This window comes from Thunnus albacares, chromosome 6, assembly GCF_914725855.1.
Source record: "Thunnus albacares chromosome 6, fThuAlb1.1, whole genome shotgun sequence".
Taxonomy (NCBI): Eukaryota; Metazoa; Chordata; class Actinopteri; order Scombriformes; family Scombridae; genus Thunnus; species Thunnus albacares.
Genome location: NC_058111.1, coordinates 7,306,819 through 7,332,413, shown reverse-complemented (window position 1 = coordinate 7,332,413; position 25,595 = coordinate 7,306,819). Strand labels below are relative to the sequence as shown.

The following is a 25,595-nucleotide window of genomic DNA, read 5'->3' as shown; positions in this document are numbered from 1 at the left end:
AAGAGCTGCATTTGCATGTGCTCGCATCGCTCTGCTGCTCCAGTTCCGTTCAAAGAGAAAAAAGGAAAAAAAAAAAATGTGTGGTTGAAAACTAAATGATGTGGTCTTGTGCACCTGCTCACCTGGCGATTGGGCGTGAACACTCTTGGATACTATTTTGTTCTTTTGTCATCAAACATTTGCTTCAGCTTTTGCTCGGTGTGCGTTCATCTTGTGATAAGTAAGTATTTTACAACACTTGCATGGTAAATGACTTTCTCTTTGACTGGTTGACGCTTTTACCTCCAGGTTAAAGGTTTTTTTTTTGTAACACTGTAGGCTTCTCTGTAAAGTCTAGGCAGGTTTATCAAATTATAAGAATTATATTATAATTCACACTAATGAAAAAAAGAAAATGTTCATTTTAAGTACCTCATAACAGCAAAGAGGCAGTGTGAGATATGCAGTTAATTTTGTCTGTCTTGTGCTTAAATTCATAGACCTCAGGTGTGCTCTTAATCTGTTGCTGTTAATCAGCTAGAGCCCTAAGGGCAACTTTGCTTTGTTATTTGCACAAAGCCAGTTTGCTTCTAATTAAACACTAGAGAGCAGGATGTGTTCCAGAGAGCAAAGCTGCAGACTGTTTAAAGACCACATCACCTGCACACATTCAGATAGCACCACCGGTGTTTTTGTCAAAACATTTCAACTGTACTTATCAGAAGGTCTGCGCTGAAAGCAGATCATTTTTATTAGGCCTAAGTGCTTCAAGCTCACTAGATGTTTAAAACCATGAGGCCTTGAAATGATGAGATCAATTAGTGGTTTACAGGCCTCAGCAAATTAAAATATGCTAAATGCAGAATAGAAAGGCAACCACATTTATTTTAATAGCCTATGTACATTTGTGTATTTGATTTCAAACTTATTCCTAAGTTATAACTTCTAAAATGTGCTTCCATTATGTTCTTAGCTCTGGAAGAGCAGTGTGACGGAACAACGGGGAAATCAGGCAGTATGAATAACAAATCACTTTTTTGAAGCGCATCATGCATTTTTAATTAAGGTTGGATGTCAAGTTTGTGATGTGTTACATTAAGGTGTCTTGTAACCACTGTGTTTTTCGTGCTGGCAGGTAGCCTACATCCTGCCTGTCACCTGCTGGGAGTCTTTGTAACCTGAAGACAATAAGGTCCCAGGACCAACCCCCCTGAAAGATGATCCATTTCTAAGAGCAACACACCCGGACGGCTTGTTTTACTAACCTCACACCAATGAGACGTATTAAAACCTTCAGTGCCATGGTTCTCATTGGCACTTTACTTCTGATCTTCTTCTACTCGTCCCTACACCTAGAGACGAGCTACAGTCACAAGGCTGGATCAGAGGACTTCCTGAAGCACCCCAGCTTCTCCTCCAAGCAGGAGAGCTTCACCACACCTCCCCCTGACTTCCACAATGTGACTGTTTCTGCAGGCCTCAGACAGAGCATCCCTCAAAATAGAGCCTATTGGAACCGTCTGCTGTATTCGGCCCTCAGGCGTCTGGACAAGGGGGAAGACCTTTTCAGAGATGACTCCAGTTGGTCGCAATGCAGGGAGACAAATCAAGAGCTTCTGCAAACCAACATACACGACATCACTTCCTACCCTCTCTTGTTCAAGGACTTTTTACAGGGCATGGATTGCAGGTCTCCTCCTCTCCTGATCAATCAATCCAACAATTGCGTCTCTGATGAGGGGAAGGGAGACAATCAGATCTTCCTGCTTTTTGCTATCAAGTCAACTCCTGGAAACTTTGAGCGGAGACAGGCGGTGCGGGAGACCTGGGGTCGAGAGGAGGTGTATAAGGCTGGACTGAGAGTACGCACCGTGTTCTTCCTGGGTAGCTCCTCCCTGGATGACCCTGACCTCAGCCCTCTGCTTTCATTTGAAGCGCAAAGCTTTGGGGACCTCCTGCAGTGGGACTTCCACGAATCACTGTTGAACCTGACACTCAAAATGAACATGGTTCTCCAGTGGACACTGTTAAACTGCCCCCATGTTTCCTATGTCTTTAGTGGGGATGATGATGTATTCGTCAACACACCAGCATTGATCAGCTACCTTCAGTCTCTGGAGCCGTCAAAGGCCTCTCGGTTGTATGTTGGACATGTTATAAGCACAGCAAACCCCCTCAGGGACCCTAAAAGCAAGTACTACATTCCTTTGAGCTTCTATGACGGCCCGTACCCTGCTTACGCTGGGGGAGGAGGCTTTATCATATCTGGAGCGTTGTTGCGACCCCTATACTACGTTTCACGTGTCATTCCTTTCTTCCCCATCGACGACGTCTACACCGGGATGTGCGCCAAAGCCCTGGATGTTGCTCCTGAAGCACACGCAGGCTTTCAGACCTTCGATGTCAAGGAGGAGGATCGTGAGAATCTGTGTGTCCATAAAGATCTTATTCTGATTCACCAGCGCTCCCCACAGCAGATGAAGAAGCTGTGGAAGGGCATTCACAGTCCCTTCTTGACTTGTTGAACTGAGTATAGAGCAGGACTGTTGAGCAAAGAAGACAGCGACAGAGAGTTGATACTGACTGCAGAACATATCAAAGTCATGGCTCCATCAGTTTCTGCCATTGTCCTGTTGCATGCAGTTGCAGCAGAGGCCATTTTAGTAAACGGTTTTGTTTTCTGCTGCTGACATCTTGCAAGGACTTGTTTGAAAAAGATGCAGAGGCGTTCTATTAGCAAATTTGCAGTGAAGCAACTTTTTAAAGTTTCATGATAGGAAGACATATTCAATCTTAAATAGCTAAAGGAGTTTTCAACTTTTCTTTTTGGTCTGTTTGAGCATTGATGGTTAAAACATTTCATTGTCAACTTGATTAGAGTTTGATTAACCCAATTCCCATTTTGATATTGAATTTAAATTAAAAAAAAAGACAACTGAAAGTTCCAAGTTCGATCTTTTATTTTACACAAAACACCAAACATGTAATTTGTGCTAAATGAGTGTACAGTTCTGGGATTTAGGATAGTGTGTAACAGCATTACAGCATACAAACCCATCTAAAATTTGGGTGAGTATACTAAAAACCATTCAAATAAGAAAAAAATCAGTCACCTCAATGATACACAAGGAAACCTATTAAATACCACTGAAGAAGTTGGCAGAAGGAAGATGCACAAGAAGGTTAAACCTCCACCGTTTATTGCTGGATTTGTTTGATTTTGTATGCAAACCGCTTTCAAACTGCTGCTTTTTGCTGAACTTAAAAATAAGAACATTGATGATGATGATGATGGTTTAATATGAAACAGGTGTCATTCAAAGTGTTCCACTACCGACAGTAAATCTATAAACGTAAGGCACCAAACCCAGAGGCATGAAATATATTTCTGAAAGCACAATCCTCCACTCCGCTCTGTTGTGCAGAAGAAATGACGTGTTATATCAAAACTAGTTTTTTTTATGAATACAGTAAAAGATGTGCAACAGTTTATCCCAGTCTCACTCCTCACCCACTCCATATCCGTTAACCAAATCACTACTCGTTCGTTCTCGTCAGGTCAGCCTGTGCAGTTATTTATCATACATATCAAGCGGGTAATGCTCCTTGTACTGCTGCACGTGCCTCCACAGGGATTCCCTCTGCTTGGTCAGGCTGGGCGTCATCTCCTGGTACACGTCGGTGAAGAGCAGCTCGGGATTGGGTTTCAGGCGTCTCTCGGCCCTCTCGAACACTTCCATCACCATCTTGCGGGATTGCTTCCGCCAGTTCCTCTCGTCGTCCTCGCTCCACCAGTTGCGGGCTGTCATGTAATGTCTCAGCCTGGAGATGGGATGGTCCTGCTTGTCCCAGTAGTTCACCTCGTCCACCGAACGGTAAGCCGAGCTGTCGTCGCTGGTGCTGTGGTGGCCGACTCTGAAGGATGAAAAGTATCGTTATTCCATTTTTCTATACTACAACATGTTAGAAGTACATTTTCTACAACCCTTCATTAAATTTTGCACGTCAACCGACACTTTTTTGGTTCTCTTAAAGTCCTGCAGAACATATTTTAAAAAGGCTTTATCCTCTGTTTTATTTATGTTTTTCCCATAGATATCCTAAAATCATGAATGTTGTTTTACATTCATTATTAGGTAAAGGTAATCAATACTCCCTTTTGGTGCTTTTCTTCTCCCCTCACATTACTTTGCATCGTTCTTTTCATCTTTGGTTTATTTGCACAAGTTAAAATCAAATTAAACTAATTCAAACTTAAGTTCAGTCACTGAGGTCAGAACTGCTGTAATGACCACAGACAAAAAACTAAACCTGTTCTTGATTATTTGATCACATCAGTCAGTGACAGTAAATGACCATTCGTGGCTGTTACAGAGAACTATTCAGCCTGTGTAGAATGTAACTTTTCTTCTCCTAAAATGCAAACCTTTGATTAATATGCTAACTTCATCGATTGCTAGTTTACAACCTTGCAACTTATATATCGCCCAGAGACACTGATAGTGTAAAGTGGTAAAATATTGAAATTGAAAAGTGTTCAACAGTTTCCTAACTCGCTATTCTATGTCTGCTTTGGATATCTGATTAAAAACATGCCTAACAATTTGGTTATCGTCCGAATAGCTGTCTATCAATAAGTTTGATCTGATGCACCCTGTAAACCGGTTGTGTGGCCTCACCTGTTTGTTGTTCTTTGTTTCTCTATCTAGTAATGATTCTTTCTCTTTTTTCGTTTCTCTTTGTTCTTCTTGACTTTTGTTTGTTTTTCTGGTTTTGCTCTGGAAGTGCGGAGGTGGGTGAGACTTTTCATCCAGCGCTACCAAGACTCTTTAGTGAAATATTTTGACAACTATTGAATGGATCACTGTGAAATTTGGTTCACACATTGATGGGCCCCAGAGGATGAATTGTAATAGCTCTGATCTGCTGACATTTCATATAGCGACACCATCAGGTCAAAATTTCATCTTCCTGAAGTGACCAAATACCTTCAAAACTCATGACATTCCCATCAGCCTCAGCTGTATTTTGTGTTTGGTGCTAATAAACAAGTGTGTGCATGACAACCTGCTAAACCAACACGGTGAACATAGTAAAGATTATATCTGCTAAACGTCAACATGCTAGCGCTATCATTGAGAGCATGTTATCCTCACAGAGCTGCAAAGATGGCTGTAGACTCTAAGCCTTTTTCATTGTTCATGATTTTACCTACAGATGTTCCACGTAACATAATGTTAATGCAGAGAGCAGATGCACAATGGTTGTGGTCGTCTTGTTGATTGGACAGTTTACCCACAAGCAGGGTGCAAAATTAACTTTTTTGTCCACTGGCCAAATGGCTTATGTATGTTCAAATTTTAGCAGCCACTAAACAGACGACCATTGTTTTTTTGGCTGGTGAGTGAAGCAAATCTACCATCCATTTGCATATTTTACCATCATTTGCCTGGTAGCTGCTACTTTGCAAAAAAAAAAAAAAAAAAAAATCAACATTTCTAATAGTACCAGTAACGACCAAAACCTTGAGTAGATAAATCAGTTAGGAGTATTAAACTGTGAGCCTTAAAGCTGCTTGATGTTAATTTTCAGTTTGAAAATGCACAATGGTCACAGATCCTTCACACATCAACTAACCTGTAGGTCATCGCCTCAATGAGGAAAGGCTGGTTCTCAGCCACGGCCCTGCGGCGAGCTTCCTTTGTAGCGTTGTACACAGCAAACACATCATTACCATCGACACGGATGGACATCATGCCGTAACCGGGACCACGAGCAGCTGTTCAATCAGAGAAAGAATTGAAAGGTGTGTTCAAAAGAGCAGCTGCGGATCTCAAATCAGACACTGCAGAAAACCACAGCAAGGCTTCTCACCGATGCCGTCTCCTCTGTACTGCTCGTTGGTGGGGGTAGAGATGGCGTAACCATTGTTACGGCAGAAGAAGATCATAGGGCACTCGAGGGTGGCAGAGAAGTTGAAGCCAGCGTGGGCGTCGCCTTCGCTAGCTGCTCCCTCTCCGAAATAACAGATTACAGCTCGGTTGGTGTTTTCTCTCTTAATTGCATACGCAGCTCCGACCGCTGAAACAGACACATATTTACAGGTGTTAACATGTGTTTAAAGACAGCAGAGGTGTGCAATTGATTTTGTAGTTCAAACAAGCATAAAATTGCGTGCGAGATATGAGCTCACCCTGAGGAATTTGTGTGGCCAGAGGAGAAGAGATGGTTACAAAGTTCAGGTCTTTGGAGCCGTAGTGGACGGGCATCTGCCGGCCCTTTCCAAGGTCATCAGCGTTAGCGTAGCACTGAGCCATGAACAAATCCAGAGGAAAACCTCGATACATCAGCACTCCTGCAGGGCCACACAGGAATTAGAACACGATCACTCACAAGACAAGAACACCCAGGGCCATTGATTATCATGATACTCAGGTACCTTTTTAGTTTGTTAGCATAAATACAAATAGATGCAATGTATATCTTTTTTCCCTTTAACAAAGGTTATTTTAAAAACACACACACACACAGCTGGGCAGCAATTGGCATGCAGGGGCTATATATGGGGTGACCCAAATGTTTGGAGGTTATATGGACAGTGATACAGGAGATATGAGTGTGAGACAGTGGGTAAGAGGAGAGAACGGGGGTAAGACAGTAACTAGGTGGGCATATGGATATGGAGACAGCATTTAAGAGAGTACACAGTGGTAGGAGGGAAAACAGGGGTTGACACAGGTTGGGGGATGTTTTACCTTCCTGTTACACACCTTTCTCTCAAAAAAAATGTGTAGTTAATAAACGGTGAAACAAAGATTTCTGAAGCGAAATCTAAAATCAGATCACTACTGAAAGAATCAATAACGTGATTGACAGCTGCTGGTAAAATGGATTGTAGTTCAGTCAAAGAACGCAGATTTGAGATTCTTCCTGATGTGATGTTGTGATTCATATTTACGATTTAACAGTTCTGTGTTTACCTGATGTTCTTGGTTTGTAATTTTGTTCAAGATATATTCTCTGACTGGTCTATTTCTACATGTATATGTTTTACTGCTGTTCCTACATAATGTGATCTACAAATGAAGACTGACTCCCTGAAGTGAATGACTGCAGTTTGACATGGATGTTTGTGTTTGTTTGCCTCAAACAACTTGCACCAAAGCAAGCACTAGTATATCTCTTTAGAAAAAATTGCCCATCAAGCTTGGAGCAGTGCTTTGGTGTCTGACATATTTTCGCTACTGACACTGATTAACTTATAAATGTGACCCAGAGTCCTATCTGAACGAACGCTGTCTAATCCTTACCAGCCTCTCTGTATTGACCGAAGACCAGGTCATTTGGGTCGAGAGCAGCAGCACTACCGATATGTGTCCCCTCCTCACCATAGTTTGTCATGTAGAAGGAAATCCGACCCTGTAACAAAAAAAAACCCAACAAAAAAAAAATTTACACACCTTTACTACATTTGTCCCATTGGTTAAACCAGGATATACAAAAGAAAAAACAAACCTGTCTCTGAGATTCATAAAGAATGCGGTCCATTGTGTTCAGCAGAGTCATCTTCTGGTAAAAGTTCAAGACTGTCTCTTTGGAGAGCTGAACAGGGAAGAAACACACAAAAACAGCCAATGATTGAGCTTTTGCCCTGCAAAGTGTTTCAGGAGTTGAGGGTTTAGTGCCTCTTTTAACAGCAAAGGGGTGTAAAGCAGGCTGACTGTACCTGAGGGTCTTGAGTGGGGTCGATGATATTGCCTTGCCGGTCCATCACCCGGTACACTGGGATCCCAGAGATGACATTGGGCTGGATGAACTCAAGGTGATCCACATACTCAGCTGAGGCTCCAGGAAACTGTGGCTTTTCCATCGACGAATCAAAGGGCTGCTGACGGTGCACCGCCTGTGAGGTTGAAAGCAAGCATTATTTTTTAACAATGTCACTGTGGCTGTGTCAAAGGAAGGCCCTCTCTGAAATAGATGCCACAAAGAACTATTCATCTTTCTCTTAATGATGACATCCCGACAAAAACTCTGCAGCTGCTCTGTTGAAACGGAATGCCAAACTGATAATGTGATATCATGCAGAGTGATTTTAATGGAATATGGCCCAACAGCTGAGATTGTAATTATCTATGTATAATATATATATCAATATATGATACCATGTCCTAATAATATGTCATGTGGGCAGTTAGAATACGTAAATGTACTGTGTAAATGTAATTGTGTTGTACTGGGCTAACAGGAAGTTATCCAAGGTGTGGACTGTCAATCAAGCTATGACTTCAGAGCAAGACAACCAGCTCTTGAACAGATCTATTTCAAAAGGATCAACTCGTTCATTTGTTGGTTTTCTGAGGCTGTCCTGACATTATCTAGCTCCATTTAAGTTTTGCACTGCATTGTGACTGAACTACATATTCAAGACAAACGGTATAATGTGAAAAACTTGACAGATTGTTATTGCCAATATCTTTGAGTTTTCCTACAGTCAGATGAAATGAAATGACACATTTTCGACACCAAACTAACAACACATCCTGAGACAAAAGTAACAATTCAGTTAAATACATTTTCTTTTTCATGACAAGAGTTTTAGCGTCACTGTCTCTGCACAACGCAGTTATCGCAGCAGCACTTGTCAACTTGAACTTGGTGACGGAAGTTTCCTCCTAACGCCCCTTTATTCGACCAATCAGGACGTAGCTAGCTAAAATATTTGCCGCTAGCTAGCGACCTCGGAGCAGTAACAAACAACAAATACAAGGTGCACCAGTGTCTGTCAAGCTGCCGATTAAAGTTCAAAACATTAATTCGCATACACATGCGGCCAACTGCAGCTGGACTCCACATGACTGCGTAAGAGAGTCGGGATAAGATAGAAAATACGTTAAGGTTGTTAGCTAAGCTAGCGGCTTCACAACCTATCGCGATAACTGAATAAGTCAAACAACGCGTCCTTCTGAATTCTGGATGAAAGCTCTCGCGAGAGTGATCATTTTAACCCAAATATGATCTTTCCCTAACCCTAACCAAGTGTTGTATTTTTGTGCCTAAACCTAACCAGACCTTCAACCACAGTGTTGTCGCATCATAAAACATAATTATTTTGTACAATGACAAACAACGCGCACAATGATGGCACGACACTTATACATCTCGCGAGAGTTTCGCAAATGGATCATAACAACCCAAACTATCTCCTAACCTTAATCACAATTTTCTACTTTACACATAAACGTCACAATATTGTGACTGATAAGCCAAATTTCCATGACAAGTATTAATATTATGCCTGATTCGACTTTCTGGTTTCCCAGGCCACAATCACACCAATGCTGCAACAACATTTTGGGATACATTCGCTAAATTATTATTATTATTTAGCTCACTGCAGCTATCTGGCAGAAGTTGTTCAGCTAACAGTTATGCACAGTCACTTACACTGGCTCTGAAGGCTCTGTGTTGAAGCAACCTCGATGCCTTCAGACCTGCCGCTTGACGAACAGCATGGAAACAGACTCCATATATTTTGTTCATGGTGCTCACAGCCGTCTTCAGGACGGTCCACAGTCGGCTCTAGCTCGTCAAAAGTTTCGCACTCTGGAGTGAATATGTCAAAATCTTTTAAGACAAGCGTTTGGTCTTCTGTCCCAGTCCACCACCACTCTCCGGGTCTGTGAAAACCTGCAGGCAGCAGCGTCAAGTCAGCTACAATGACGATATCCGGCCAAACCTCCAAAATAAAAGTCAGTGACCAAAAGTTATCATACTAAAGGACAAGTTCACAATTTTCTAAGTCTGTCTTAAAGCAACAGTCAGGTGGCCATGTGAACAGTGAAAGAGGTTTTTTTCACGTTGTACTCATTCCTCCTGTTCATACTGGCTATTAAAAGATCCCCTTCAAATGTGCTTTCAATGTAAGTGTTGGGGGCCAAAATCCATAGTCATTTTTTTTGCAAAAATGCATTTAAAAGTTGATGTGAAGGTTATATGAAGGGTTATATTCAGCCTCCAGCAGTTGACATTAGCATCCTGCGGTGATTCACAGATGTGTTGTTATGTGGCCCTTCAGATTCTGTTTTCAGTTCTTCAAAGTTGGGGTGCTGTAGGCTTCCCACTGGGTAAAAGTATCTTAATGTGATAGTTTACTCTCACATATGGTTGCCCTAATTGTCAACACATGCATCTCTTACCTCCATGTGTGTACAGATTGGAGTATTCAGTCTGTACATACTTGACCAGACTGGCTGCAACACATTGGTAATGAGTATTGTTAGAAAAATTGACTGATATTACTACCTATACCACTACTACTTGTGGCCTATTCAGGGTTGGAAATTAGTGCTATAATTTCCTACTCAAATAGATTTTTACTTGAGGTACATATCACTCAAATACATGAGATTTGTTATGTTAAAAAGTGTTGTACAACTGTTTGAAGACTAGAGCAACACATTACTGGTTACTTATTAAAGTCATATCGAGGTTCAACAAAATCTTAGAAAATAACTCCTGCAGCTGCACCCATGTATGCTGCTCTGCAATTCCTGCCTTTTTAAAAGTTTATGGTCACTTTATCGAAGCAAAAAATACTTTGATTTGATAAAATACTACTTTTTTCAAAGTAGAATGACTGATTTTACTGTGTGAAGTACATTCAAGTTACACAATATACCAGTTATATTTAAAAGAGGGCTTGTAATTATAAACTTTTTTGTGTAGTACCTTTGTGATGTAAAAATATGTATTTTTGCTTGTATGAACAAATATAAAATCCTTTTATTTTAATGTACATAACATGAAAACATGTTTATACTCTTGGTTGTTACATCAACCTAATATTCATTCAACAGCAGCAAAGTGAACGATCTACTTGAACATGTTCATTGTAAATAACAGGATTTTAACACTTTATGTATCGGTTGTCACATCTGATCAATTCTTCTGTAGAAAAATCTGCATGTCCGCCTGTTCTGGTACAATATGTGACCTCTCTTGGCTGATTGTGTCGCCTGCTGACGATGCTTGGATACACAGGTATGAGTTGGAGAGTTCAAACAGGAGAGGCAGCATGTCCTGTCGCTCCCACCACCAGGCCAGAGCGTCTTCTGATGTGGGTATCGCAGGCAGATTTCTGTACAGCTGTATTTCTCGCTGGACTCTTTCAAGGATGGATAGGGTCTTTTCTGCTGCTGCACCGCTCTTCAGAGCTCTGTCCTCCTCGTCAAAAAGCTCCTCCAGGGCAGTTAACCTCGGTTTTTTGGGCAATGGAGTCTGGAAAGTTGAAATTTAGCAAAAAAAAAAGTGTTAAAACAAGACAATCTGAACTAAATACAATGAACGTGTGTGTCCTGCGGATGGCATTACCTCATCTGAATACTCGTCATTTTGCTCAGATACATCATCAGCGTCACTGTCCTCCTGATGAAGTCTGTGATCCTCCTGATTTGACACCTAAAGAAAAAAGTAAATCACAATAAAATGACATGGATGAGTTCAAAAACAGGCAAAAAGGCCAGCATGTACTACTACTTCAGCTGCGAGTGTGTATGAGATGACTGACGGTAGATTCAGACTTTGAATCTATACTATATGGTCTATTGATAAGTACAGATATCGCTGGAATACGGCATATCAAAGCAGAACAAATGTAATATTGGTAAAGAAAATAGATTACCTGCCCCGTTGTGATTGTAACCGTAACTGCAGCACTTTTCACTCTGTTCCAGATCTCGTCAGAGTCAACTCTGTTCTTGAACCTCGGGTCCATCGCGCTCGCCTCCTGTAGGAACTTCCAAGTGTCACCGTCCTGAAATAAAGCAAACAGACTCTGGCTGTTAAAATCAAAACATTAAATATGTGTGTGTAAGAAGAAAGCAGAGTGCAGTCAGACCTGGGATAGAGTCAAAACACTGAACTCTGGGTCTGCAAACTTATTTCATCTTTAAATTATTACGTCAGATGTATATTTACTGTCTGAGATGATAAAGAAAGCCTTCATGTTTTCTGCCACTTGGAATAGTCTGCAGAAGGTAATTAACATTTAGACAGTGGATATTCTGGGTGAATTTAAGACTATTGTTAATTCTATGGTAAATGAGCTCTGTTATTGGCTCTTTTTGACCTTTTTAGTATTGTTGTGTGTTTTCAGTCTTTTGTATTTGTTTTGTTTGCAAATCTTTCTTCTGCCATCTTGGCCAGGTCTCCCTTGCACAAGAGGTCTCCGGCCTCTGAGAGACTGCTTAAATAAAGGTTGACTAGAAAAATAAAACTTTACAGTACTCTTACCAACTAAAGACACCTCACTGAAAATATACCTGGAAAACTAAATAAAACTTCATAATTTAAATCTACTTTTATAAGGAATCACCACAACCTCAGATGGAATTTATCAGGACAATAATGAAACGTCTCCTTTTGAATTTGCTCTCCTGTGGAAAGTACTGAACGTACCTTATAACATGTAGACAGGTCACCCCAGACTTTCTCCTTGAGTGTGGCTATGAAAAGAGAGTCCTCATCCTGGGTTTCAAAGTGGGCCTCCAGTTTCTTCAGGATAGGAAATATCTGACTACAAGTTGGACTCTTGTCGGCTGAGACGCAGAGCGAAGATCTATACAGAGGCTTCATGGTCCTGATGAACTCTTCTGCTTTTTGGAGATCGGCCTCTGAGAGCGTTTCAAGCCTTAGGAGTAAATGTAGGTGAAATAAATCTATTGTTTTCACAACATTAACTATATTGCATTCTAAATTATACAACTTCCATTACCTTTTCTTCTCAACAGACAGTTTGAGGCGGGGATCTGTGGTGGTGGCTTGAATGGCAGCGTACTGCTCTACAAACCTCTCCACCATGAGGTAAAACGAGTTCCAACGTGTTCGGACGTCGACTATTAAAGAGTGCTCTGGTAGATCTGAAAGACAGGTGTGATTCTGACATTCATTTTCTGTGTGAGATACTGCAGCTACTATCTAAAAACAGCCAAAAAGTAAGATACAGATGATGATGATGATGATGTACTCACTCCAGAGCTGTTGTTTCTCTTGAAGAACTGTTTCAGCATTGGAAGACCCTTTGATCCAGACAACAACGTCTCTTATCTTTGACGCCCATCTGGCCATAGTGTTGCTGGTGTGCACCTTCTGTGCAGCGAGACTTAGGATGTGCGCAAAACACCTCAGCTTCCTTAACGGCAATTTCTTGATGGAAAAGTCCATATTGAATGCGTTTTCCACCGTCATGGCGACAACTTTGTCTTTGACGCCATATTCCTCCAGTATACGGCCGATCAGCTCCGCTGCCGCTGCGCCTGTCTGAGAGTCGAAAACTGACTTTGTACGGAGCACTTTCTGCCTCTTCTGGCCTTTCATTATGAAGTGTAAAGTAACTGTCAGGTAACGGTCGTGGGCAAGACTTGTCCACCAGTCGCACGTCACGGCAGCCTTGGACACCCGAAGCAGCTCTCTGATGAGGTTCTTCCTCTCCAACAAGTACCATGAAGGTATCAGTGTATTTATGAGCTGATCTCTGGAGGGCAGCTGGTACTTTGGGTTTAACGTTTCTGTCATTTCTCTGAGTGAAAAAACACACAAATGAAAATGCAGATTATCAGCGGATGTAAATAACCACATTTGTGCATCCAAAGATGAATAATAAGACCTACTTGAACCATGGTGACTCTACTGTGGACAAGGGATTTAATCCTTTCACGAGATATCTGATCACAGCTCTGTGACACTCCTTTGTTCTTTGCTTGCTGAGCCTCTTTCTCTCAGCCAGGGCGAAGGAGGTCGTGACGGCAGACACTGCAGCTTCTTTGAGGTTGCTGTTTATGGAGGCAACGCTGGTAGCATTTCCTGTATTTACAAAAAAAGATAGTAAAAGGAAAAATGCATGAACCTGCATAACGATACCTAAGATTGCTACTTTGCTTTTACTCACAGCAGGCCTAATGCATAAGTGTCAGACTCAACAGATTTCACATATAAAACTGCACATAACTTCATTAGTCAAATGACACGTTTTGTAGAATAACCAAGGTTTCCCCAAGGATTGCAAAGTAATGCTTAAGATAATATTAATATTACAGGACTTCTCCCAAATGCCAACTAGATTGAGGTCACTAAACCAACACACAATGAAATTCTATAATCTTGATGGATGTCTCTGGCTCAAAATGAAAATCTGTGGATTCTACAAGTCTCCAAATTACACTTACGAGCAACAAGGGCGCTAGAAATCACTTCTATGCACACCGTATCCCAGAACTCTCCTTCGTTTGCGTCTCCAGTGAAAGACTCTGGCAGGTCCATCCCTGTGAAAATGTTTGTGATTAACTTACTAAATACACTGATTATAAGTATGATGACTGTGCAGCAGAAAGAGACAGGAAAACTCTCTGATACTAAATGAAAGCATTGAAATGTAGCCATATTAAAAACTATTAGAAAGAATAACAACATCACTAGGACATGAAGCTGAGAGAAAACTCCTATTTTTTATTTATTTTTTATTGTTGTTGTTTGTTTACACAACTGCTAACCCTCCTTCCTTTCTCTGTTGTTGTGGTCTCTGTTGATTTGTTTGTTTGTCTTATTCATGTTTGTGATTAATATTCTATCGACGGGTCTGCCATCATTATTGTACAAGCACTTCTTATATATGCTTATATAGTATATATAACATGTAAGATTAATTTGTGTATACTTTGTCAATGCTCAACTAGCTAATAAATTGCTGATCGTAAAAGAAACACCACTGAGATGTGGATTTAAAATGTAAAATGACAAAGAAAATCTTACTGAAACTATATTCAAACTTTTAACTATTCATTTATCTTTAATATTTAATTCCAATTAGTAATACTAACCGTCAATGCTGAAAACCCCTTTTTGATAAAGATCCAACATGACTGAGGACGGACAGCTGTGACTGGTAAGAGCTTCAAAGTGGAGGTATGCCTGAAGCACATCCACGCTATATGGAGACTTGACACCTACAGCCCGCTCCAGCACCTCCACCACTCCACCATCAGTGGTGTGATCCTAAACGTAAGAAAGCAGACAAAAATGATCACTGACAGGTAATAATTTCACTGAGAATAATTAAAGGACGGATTCACAGCTTTTTAAATCTGTCTTAAAACAACAGTCAGGAGCCCAAATTAACACTAAAGCAGGTTTTTCTTGCTGTAATCATTCCTCCTGTTCATACTGACCATTAGAAGATCCCTTCATGATGCATTTACAATGTAAGTGATGGAGGACAAAATGTATATAAAAGTTTATCTGAAGCTAATATGAAGCTTTCAACATTACAGTCTTTTTTGTGCCAAAGTCCCTCTTTTTGTTACTATATTTCCACCGCAGCTCAACAGGAAGGAGGAAACACAAAGAGGGAATTTGATGCTAAGTGCATTTGGAGGGGATCTTCTAATGGTCAGTATGAACAAGAGGAATATAACAGCCAGGAAAACCTCTTTCAGTGTTCATAGGACTGTTATTTTACAACAGATTTCAGACTCCTTTAAGTATTTGAATCTCAAAACCACAATGACTTTTGAGTTCTTTCATGAAATACCTTCATCAGGCTTCGCAGCAACAAACAGAGTTCCAGACTCAGGATTGCGTGGTTGTTGTAATTGTGCAGACCCTCACTCCACTCCTGGTAACAGTAGACCATTTCACAGTTCGGACACTTTTTGAAAAAGGTGGATATATCTGAAAGATATCAAAAGATGTCTTACAAGGACTGCCTAAACACAAAGATGTTACCATTTTGTACTACCAGCATGTAAACAGATGACAAACCTTCCATCACTCCTGTCACAGTAATGACTCTCGCTTTGTTGGTGATCAGCTCCGGCTCTGTTAAGGAAACATGACCTGGGCAATCTTGGCAGACAGTTTCAGCTGGAACCAAACGCTTTGAAAAGTGTGTTTCAGGGTCAAACTGGATGATTTTTTCTGGAAACACAGAGGGCAGTTTTTTTTGGTTGTATATGTATTTTGCCGTTTGTTTCAGTCCTTCCTCTCCTGACACAATTCCAGTTGAATTTTCCGTAGGCGAATCCTCTGTGAACTCAGAAATGCTTAGTGATTTGTCTTGTTTGGCATCTGAAGAAAATAACTCTTTGTTGGTTTGGAAGAGATACCATTTGGCTGCACATTTGTGCAAGCAAGCAATTCTCCCACGAGAACAATCACAATGCCATAACCTTCGCTTTATGTTATAAGTCACAAACACTCTTCCTAACTTACTGTACTGTGACACTTTGGGCTCGAACACAGACAAATACATGCAATGACTTCCGCCAAGAGCCACAAGAGTAACGAGTGGGGTCCTGTTTTGTGTCGCTTGGTCACGATGGTCGAGGCACTTGGCCCCCATGTCCTTTCCAATCCATTTACTGGCAACCAGTTGCTCCAGCACACCAGGTTTCAGCTCTTCTATATTTGCGTGCGTAAAACAAAAATCGACAGATCGCAGGTGGGGACACTGGCTGTTAGTCAAACCGCTCCTCCTTCGGAAATCTGCAATAACCTCACACCGATCTTCTCCGCACAACATTTTGTGTGTGCTGCCAGATTTTTTTTTGATGACGTGAACTGGTACTGCAGTGGCTTTATAGGACTTTGCTACAGCATAAACCCCGTTATGAGAATCAATACACTGACTTCTAAGATGGTCTTTGGCTGTTATGTCTATCTCAGAAATTAAGTGTTTCCTGAGTTTGTGTTTTCTTAGATTTTTTTTATTCAAGTATAAGTTGCACATTGGACATTTTATTTTTCTTCCCGCTGTTCTGAATATTTGAGCCGTTGGTTTAACAAGGTTGTCTGTTAGAGCACCGGGGTGGACCACAGGGGTTATAGGCTGGACGTGTGGAGCAGCAGGCTGGCCGACTGTTGTGGGCTCAACAGGGCCGTGAGGAGGAGCAGGACCCTGATCTAATGTGCTTTTTGTTTTAACAGGGCGGTCGGGCGGAGCCGAACACTGTTCGATCGTAACTGTTTGCTGAACGGGTGTAGTGAGGTTGAGCAGGAGGATGGCGCCCTGGCCGACCGTGGCCGCGGGTCGAGCAGGAGCGCCAGGTGGAACAGCTGATTGGACCGCTGTGGCTGCTGCTGTTGAACTTTGTGTCGCCACACATTTATCCATATGACTTTCAAACTGTTTCCGAGTAATAATTGTCTTCGGACAGTACGGACAGTGAAAATGTCTTTCTCCTCTGCACTTCAAATGGCAAACGTAAATGTTATACTCTGTAAAGACAAAACAAAATTCATAAGTGTGGAAGAAGTTACTTGTAGTACTTTGTATTATTGATTGGATAAATTATCAATATATTTCAAGCACGAGTAGATTCTGACCTCCATGTTGTAAGGCCCTCATTCGGTGAATTTCCACATGTGTCCAAACACTTGCGTATTCTCCCTTTGGTTTGTAGACAGATGGCTGACAGAAAGGACAGTGGTACAGTCTGCACTCTTTGCACAACTCCAGACGCATGCGGCCATCTGATCGCCTCCGTACTGTGACGTGCAGGTTTCTAAATACAAAAGGTGAAAAAATTAAATACTGTAACAACATCTAAAACATTTTATATATGTTTATAGAGGACAAAAAGTGAATTTGATTTATACTTAGGAAGCTACAACCTTGTTTACATTAGATCATTCAGAAAACACAAACTACAGTGTCATATCGTTGTGTGGATGGACTAGTTAACGACGTTCAGTCATGCTGGAGCGGGATGAAGGTTTTGGTTTAGGGTGGTCTAGGATGAAGCACATTACACCACTCCTTAAATCACTGCACTGCACTGCACTTTTCTATGAAGCACTGAATGGTCTCAGGCCTAAATACATCTCTGATTTACTTGTACGTTATGAAGCGTCCAGACCCCTCAGGTTATCTGGGACAGGTTTACTCAGTGTTCCCAGGATCAAAAACAAGCAGCTTTTAGTTTCTATGTTCCCCACTTGTGGAACAAGCTTCCTGAATATGTGAGGTCTACTAAAACTTTCAGCTCATTAAAAACAGGGCTTTAAACATTATTGTGTACTGTGGCTTTCCAATAAATGAAATATGCAACTTCTTTTTTTAAATGCAATTTTAATGTCTTCTTTTCAATGTATTTCTATGCAACTGTAAAGCACTTTGACTTGCCTTGTGTCTGAATGGTGCTATATTAATAAACTTGCCTTGCCTTGTGGGCTGTCAAGGACTGGACACTGGAGCATACAGAGCCAATGGAGGCTGCAGAGACGATGGATGCTGCAGAGACGATTGTAGGTGCAGAGACAATGAAGGGTGCAGAGACGATGGAAGCTACGGTGGGGGCTACGGTGGCACCAGAGGGTGCGGGGGCACCGGGACCTTTTGGAGGGTTAGCTAACCCACATTTCTGCACGTGGCTCAAAAATAAATTTTGCCGGGTTATAATCCTTGTACAATAGCAGCAGTGATAATGGTGGCTTTTGACACATCCGCCATGGCATCTGTACATTTTATACCCTACAAACAGAGAGAAATCCAGTTTAAAAACTACTCATACATACTTTATTCTTCAATCAATGTTCAAAATAAAACCCATTGGAATAAAATGCTTAACATTACTACAGTTTGGACAGTTTGTATATTTTACAAGATCTGCAACATTTATTTAAACTGACAAGTACCTCCATGTTTAACAGCTGACTTCTCGTGGGTCTGCATATGTGCCGCAACATATGCATATTCTCCCACTTTGCTGCAGAACTGGCATTTGTAGTTTGGGCCTTCACAAAGGGGTTTTTGTAAGATACCTTCCCTGCAAACTGTTGGATGTTGCTGGAAGCAAATGTAAAAAAAAAAAACTAAGATTTTTATTCTTTCGCACATTATAAACACTTTACAACACTTGCCAAAGGAGTCATGTTCCCTTGAAGGTGTAATACATCCACATAATTTCAGTAAACTGATTAAATTCTCTATTCAAGCTGAAGTGCACCTGATAAGAGTGGCACAACTTGCACTTTTATGATTCATGAAGCAGTTCAGTCACCTCAGCAATGAAGCACAGACCTAAACAACTTCAACCTAACTAATGAGACAAAATAAATGAAATCACCTGTGCTGGTGGACAAGACCTTTGGAATACCAGTATGGCAGGTTCATGTCAACATCCAACTGGTAGTAATCACAACTAAGAATCTCGTATTCAGAGTGCAACGATATATATTTCCAGCAGACCTATAATACATTTATAAAGGAACCAAAATGCATGAATGTTTTTTTATGACAAAGACATATGTGTTCCAGTCATTCCATCACAGAAAAATAGTTGTAGAAATCATTGGAACTCAAGACTGCCATGACATACATGTACTTTACAAGTGTATGTAAACTTTTGACTAACAGCTGTAGCTTCTCTTGTTATGTTTGCCCGCCAACAGTTATTATCCCGCCAGAACGTAAAAATATTACTTATTTTAATAACAACGTTAAGACAGATACCAATGTGTGTTACTACTATATAAAAAATCACTTATACAGTTCAGTTTAAACCGTTATCCCGGGTAAATATGCCTACCGTTGTCTCTACCATGGTTGCTGTCCCTACATGAGCTGCCATCTTGCCGACAACATCTCGTTTTGAAATCTCGCGCGGCTCTGTGTGATTTGGACAGCTTCAAATTACGCCCCCTTCTCGGTGGTTGTAGTCCTCAGAAAAACCCCCCCTCACCGGGAAATTTCTTTTGAAAACGGGTTCAAAAATGATATCATACTTGTTGGTCAGGTCAATTAGTTGACTCGCATGGTAGAATGTGCGATTACTCAGAACTTTTGAGGAAATATCAAATACCCATAACAGATAAGGAATATGCAACTTCTCATGGCCGCTTACTCACACTGTCAGTTTATCTGATATTGCTGTGGGTGGTTTGTGCTTTTCAGCAGAGCATCAGATTAATGATAGAACAACATATTATTACAATCCTTGTCCTTGCCTCTCAAGTATGTTCTTACTAATAAAGTGAGAGAAGTTACATTTAAATTAATTCACAGCAAAATCTTTCCTTAAGATACATAAATGGGATATTGAGTCTGACTGCTCTGATGTTTCACATTTGTTTTGCAAATGTTCTCATACAGAGAAGTTTTGGTCAGACATATCTAGAGTTCATCCAAATATAATTCATTGCAGATTTTTATTTGTGTTTTGAGGATTTTTTGTTTGATCTATTTGATTTTAAGATGGAAAATGAATTTTATAATAAATCTTCTATTTTTATTGCTAAATACCACATCCACAAATTCAAAGTCAGTGCTTCTAAACCATTCTTTCCTGTATTTAATACTGAACTCAATGAATATGTAGATACTGTAAAATATTCAAAGAACTCTAAAGCTATGAGGACTGTGTTACGACCTCCAGGACTGATATTGGAGCATCTTTGACTGACGTTGGTGGTATGATTTAGACTTTTGAATGAAGAGCTTTGTTGTCCTTAAATATTTTCCCCCCTCTTTGCCTGTACCCCTGGGACTTGTGTTGTATTTTGTGTCTTAGTGTGTCCTATATGTATTGTATATGCGATTGTCTTTAATAAAGTTTTTTTTTAAAAAAATCACGTATTTCTGTGAGGCAAACATGTACCAACGTGTTTATTGAGTAGTCACATTTAGGAACTGCAACAAATTTTAAAAAATAACTGATTATGTATGTCAATAAGGGTAATTTCAGATAATAACTCCGTGTTATCAGTGTTTTTTTTCTTTATTGACATATAAAACAATTACAATTTCTTCTTTCACAAAATGATCATATACCAAACATCAGAATATTCATCATTTAAGCTTATACACAAACTTTCTTATAATACATTCTTGTTTCTTTTTTTTCTTTTTTGGAACAAACAAATATACAACGCTGATACAGATAAATATGACATGGAAATGGTGTAGTAAAAAATAAAGATATAAAAAAAATAAATTTACACATTACAACTATATTTATATATTAAATTTAGAGTTCTTATAATATGTTCATGAGTCAAACGGCAAAATAGATGACGTCATCCGGCCGCGACAAACTACTTTTCCTCTACAGAAGTCGGAAGCTGCACATGGATGTATTATGATGGAGGTGTGCGGATCTTCAAACGTTACTCTGAGAGAGTTTGGTTGTGAACAGAGTTTATTGTCTCGACCTGATGGTTCAGCTTCTTTCATTCAAGGTAACGACACATATAATAAATATGACTCGGAGCCTTTCGGTCTGTTGTTGTTAACCTACTAAAGCTTCAATGAAAGCCTGTGTGCAGTATAGACCGTCATTTTCTTATTGAGCCTTAATTATCGTTTTCTTAACCATTTGTAGTAACAGTTATTTTTTCACCAGCTCACCATAACCCACATTTATGCAGCATAACAACCGTTGCTGGACATTAAATCATTACTCCACGGGTTTAAACAATAAAATACAGTGCTGTTATTTAAACTGCACAGAGACCTGCAATTGTATTGTTTATTGTATGTAAACACAAGAAACATAAGCAGCAGCAGCAGCTCTGTTTGTTGAGTGTGTCTGGTTATATTAAAGGACAGGTTCACAATTTTCATTTTCACAGTCAGGTTGTTTTAATACAGGCCTGTTTATACTGACAAAATGCACAGTGTGTCCACACAGTCATTTTGTGCAAAACTTTTTTTGTTCAAAAATGCATTTAAAAGTTGACATGAAGCTTATATGAGGCTTCAGCAGTCTGAGTTAGTCATATCAAGTGGATATCTTCCACATTTACAGTCTTTTTAGCATCAAATTCCCTCTTTGTGTTTCCTGGGATAGTGTTTCCCTGTTGAGCTGTGATGGAAGTATAGTATCAGAAAGAGGGACTTTGGCACCTAAAACAATAACGTTGAAAGATATCTACTTGATTTGACTCATTTGGACGCTGAAGCTTCATATTAGCTTCAAATAAAGTTTAATATATATATTTTAAATAAATTTTAAATATCTTTTCTTTTAAATATATTTTCACACAGGAGGAGAACTGTGGATTGTGTTATGAAGGGATCTTCTAATGGTCACTATGAACAGGAGGAATGATTACAGCAAGAAAAATATGTTTCAACGTTCATTTGGGCTCCTGACTGTTGTTTTAAGAAAGACCTTTGGTGCTTGGACCGCTAACAAGTATTTCTTTGTGACTTCTGGTTTGTTTAACTACTATATTGTTATTTTTTAGCATCAGTTGATGCTTTCTGTGTTGCAGGACATGGTCTCTCCAATGTAAAGCTATACAGATGTAGGTGTTGTGGCTTAAAGGTGCTTATGCACAGAACACGTGTTTACTATACTTTCAGTCTTTACCCTTTTTGAAGACAAAGCTGGTATAATCACACTTGACCAGTCAATGAATCAAAGTATCTGAAGCAGTCAAACATGTTTTCTGTGTAATTGCTCCTGATAACTTTTTCCGCATTGCTTTGTCACTTACAAAGACACAGTTCAGCCTCCGACAGTACAGTTCACCTTGGCACATGGCACTAAAAAGACTGTAAGGTTGAAAGATATCTACTTGATTTGACTCATTTGGACGACTGAAGTTTCATATTAACTTCAGATAAACTTTTAAATACATTTTTGCACAGAAGGAGGACTGTGGATTTTGTCCCCCGTCACTTAAATTGTAAGTGCTTTATGAAGGGATCTTCTAATGGTCAGTATGAACAGGAAGAATGATTACAACAAGAAAAACCTGTTTCAGTGTTCATTTGGACACCTGACTGTTGTTTTAAGACTTGAAAAATTGTGAACCCTTCCTTTAAACATCTAATATATTCTAAAATGTTGTGTTTGACTATACTCTACTGCAGATGATATGTTGTCACAATAATTAGGAAAAAGTAATGACACTGATATTTTTTCAGTACTGTGCAGCCTTTCTTATTAAGCTCTTATAAATGTTACTTAAATATGGGATTTTGAAGGTGTGTTTCCTAAAGTTTGGAGCAAGAAGAAGCAGACATCTATCAGGATGCTGCTGCTTCTGCTGCGACTTTATGTGGCAAGTTTTTTGTTTGTATGTGGCAGTAACTTAGGTATAAATGACATGTTTTGCAATTTAAGGTGTCAAGCATAAAATGTGGTTTCCAATTCATCATGAACTCACCAATACATCCAGTTGAAAGCAGCAGTGATGTAACTTTACTGTGTTCCCAACAGCCATCAATGCTTAATGCAGCACATTTTTCACCATAAACATAAAACAAACTTCGGCTTTTAATGTTCTGACAGTTACTCCCAGAGGATACAGAGCTGCAGTTATTTGCAAATTACCAATTGGCCTCCGACTCATTCTGCTGTAAATGATTTGATGTCTTGTCACCTACAGCTGAGATGCTTCACCTGTAGTCGACACTACAAGGATCACAGCTTCGAAGCTTCTGTCCCGTCTAGACTTCCTGTTTATTTATTATTGTCTGTATTCTGTTGTTGTTTATTTTTATATCTGCACAGGGCGAAGTTTGATTTCCCAACCTGGATCAATAATGTATTTTCTGTTGAATAATTCCCTCTTGTTTTCTCATGTGAAGGAGACACGAGTGTGTTGGCTGGAGTTTACGGACCAGCTGAGGTCAAAGTCAGCAAGGAGATCTATGACCGAGCAACCTTGGAGGTGTTGATACAGCCCAAAGTTGGACTGCCAAGTACGTAATTATCTTTCTCATTAAACATTTTATTTAATTTGTTTGTTGGGAGTCTAATGTAGTTCCTGAATTTTGCTCTAATGCAATGTGGGCAGTCTTCTTGTATGGGTGTAATTAGATTTTTCTTGCATGTTGTAGCTCTGATAAAGAAGTAATTTAGAGAAGATATTAATACACCGCATGTTTATTTTACTGTGTAAACTCTGCTATACCAAAACACACCACAAGGTGGAATAAGTGAGCCAGTTGGTTCCCTGCATGACTCAAATATGTATCCCAACCTTTGTTTTCTAGGCGTAAGGGAGAGATCGCAAGAGCAGTGTGTACGAGAAACCTGCGAGGCGTCTCTGCTCTCGTCGCTCCATCCTCGCTCCTCCCTCACTCTCATCCTTCAAGTGTTGCATGATGACGGTTCAGTATCCTTCAGTAAAACTCTGCTGCCTGTGTACTATGAAGTTAATGTTCAGATCTGCAGGTACTTGAAATGTTGTCCTACTGGTGTTTTCCTGGTGAGTCTGCTTCCTTACCTGCTCCTCAGCTGTTGTCCTGCTTTTTGAATGCTGCCTGCATGGCTCTTATGGATGCAGGTCTGCCTATGAGCTGCCTGTTCTGTGGAGTGACCTGTGCCATCCACACAGACGGTCAGATCATCACAGACCCCACTGCAGCTCAGGAAAAGGTAAATCTGAGGCTCATGTGTTGTTTTAAAAGGTAAAAAGCAGTTTGTCAAGATCGTGTCATATTGTCATGAACTGTTGTAAGTGTTAGTTAAATTTCTTTAAAAGTCCTCGGGTGCATTCATACAGGTGAGGGGGCGTGAGAAGCATATATTTTATCAATACATATCAGTAAAATCATCTTTGCTTGGGAATAAAAAAGGACATTTAAATGCTTTAGATTTGTCAGAAGTCGCCCCATGAAACATCTAAGAATTAATCATGAATCTAATATAAATTTGAGACTTGAATTCTAGTAAATTTCATACATTTTGATCTGTCTACTGCTGTATTTCACTTTGACTAAACCTTGTATAAAACCCTAGTTCATGCTTGTTTTTGGGAGATGTCAGAGGACACTTTGGGAAACATAGAAGTCTAACTGAAACAGATTCAGACACAGATTCAGGGAAAGTTGGCACACCAGAAAATTTAACTTTAACACAATTAACAGAGTAACTTGTGGAGTACAGTGACAGATTTATGATACATTTTCAACTTGTTGGATTTTTCTTGACGTATGATTTGCACAATACACTTGGAAATGTCTATTGTGTATTGTGCATCCACCTACAATATACACTGTATACGTGGTCTTTTTAGTACAGTTACTTTCTCAAAATCATCACTGAATTTGTTCTTGTCTGTTTTCACTTTCACCAGGAAAGTCGAGCTTTGATGACCTTTGCTATCGACAGTACAGAACGCAGAGTCATGATGTCATCAACCAAAGGATCATTTTCAGTTCATGAGGTCTGTAAATAAACCGCGACATTGTCAAATTAAGTCTTGTGATCAACCTAAATGTATGAATTCCAGATTCGTTTTCACACAGCTGTTTTATTTCTAACGTTCGTCATCATACCTGTATCATCAATGCGTGAGCTGTCAGGTCTGATGATGGTGATGAAAGGTTTTTTTCTGCAGACTTTTCATTTATATGGATAATCTTTATTTTTTTTGTCTTTTCTTCCACAGCTGCAGCAGTGTATAGCCGTCAGTCAGAAAGCATCAGAGAAGATCTTCCAGTTCTACAGAGACTCCGTCAGACGGCGATATTCCAAAACCCTCTGATGAAGCAGAAGCCTTTTTCTGATCTTTTTTTTTTTTTTAATACGACACATATACATACTGATGTTGTAATAAAATATTTAGCAACCACTTCGGGCTACCTTTGCTTCTGTCTAGTTGTG

General features: G+C 40.0%; 4 protein-coding genes across 6 annotated transcripts; 2 read left to right on the top strand and 2 right to left on the bottom strand.

Moving 5' to 3' along the window:
• Positions 1-36: 36 nt before the first annotated feature.
• On the top strand, positions 37-3,413 carry b3gnt2l (UDP-GlcNAc:betaGal beta-1,3-N-acetylglucosaminyltransferase 2, like). Its single transcript, XM_044353560.1, has one exon. It carries the CDS (start codon positions 1,254-1,256, stop codon positions 2,502-2,504), a length of 1,251 nt encoding a protein of 416 aa, XP_044209495.1. The 5' UTR covers positions 37-1,253; the 3' UTR covers positions 2,505-3,413.
• On the bottom strand, positions 2,916-9,721 carry bckdha (branched chain keto acid dehydrogenase E1 subunit alpha). The gene is made up of 8 exons (XM_044353559.1): positions 9,427-9,721; positions 7,706-7,882; positions 7,495-7,581; positions 7,290-7,398; positions 6,173-6,334; positions 5,854-6,060; positions 5,617-5,758; positions 2,916-3,894 (listed from the first exon to the last, which is right to left on the bottom strand). Exons 1-8 carry the CDS (start codon positions 9,520-9,522, stop codon positions 3,552-3,554), a joined length of 1,323 nt encoding a protein of 440 aa, XP_044209494.1. The 5' UTR covers positions 9,523-9,721; the 3' UTR covers positions 2,916-3,551.
• Positions 9,722-10,744: 1,023 nt separating this feature from the next.
• On the bottom strand, positions 10,745-19,663 carry LOC122984460. Of its 3 annotated transcripts, XM_044354925.1 has the most exons (16): positions 19,563-19,629; positions 19,101-19,222; positions 18,670-18,820; positions 18,193-18,505; positions 17,359-17,537; positions 15,796-17,250; positions 15,566-15,705; positions 14,856-15,030; positions 14,205-14,300; positions 13,650-13,842; positions 13,011-13,558; positions 12,755-12,899; positions 12,439-12,670; positions 11,663-11,794; positions 11,353-11,439; positions 10,745-11,259 (listed from the first exon to the last, which is right to left on the bottom strand). In XM_044354925.1, the coding sequence occupies exons 3-16, from the start codon at positions 18,704-18,706 to the stop codon at positions 10,921-10,923; spliced, it is 4,071 nt and encodes a 1,356-aa protein (XP_044210860.1). In that variant the 5' UTR covers positions 18,707-18,820; positions 19,101-19,222; positions 19,563-19,629; the 3' UTR covers positions 10,745-10,920. The 3 variants fall into 3 exon arrangements, with proteins under 3 accessions (XP_044210860.1, XP_044210859.1, XP_044210862.1); XM_044354924.1 differs by lacking the exon at positions 19,101-19,222 and having other exon boundaries at positions 19,563-19,663; XM_044354927.1 differs by lacking the exons at positions 18,670-18,820; positions 19,101-19,222; positions 19,563-19,629 and having other exon boundaries at positions 18,198-18,280.
• A 1,388-nt stretch (positions 19,664-21,051) lies between these two features.
• exosc5 (exosome component 5) lies at positions 21,052-25,541 on the top strand. Its single transcript, XM_044355269.1, has 6 exons — positions 21,052-21,210; positions 23,573-23,686; positions 23,981-24,102; positions 24,225-24,365; positions 25,066-25,155; positions 25,381-25,541. Exons 1-6 carry the CDS (start codon positions 21,111-21,113, stop codon positions 25,474-25,476), a joined length of 663 nt encoding a protein of 220 aa, XP_044211204.1. The 5' UTR covers positions 21,052-21,110; the 3' UTR covers positions 25,477-25,541.
• The last annotated feature ends 54 nt before the right edge of the window (positions 25,542-25,595 follow it).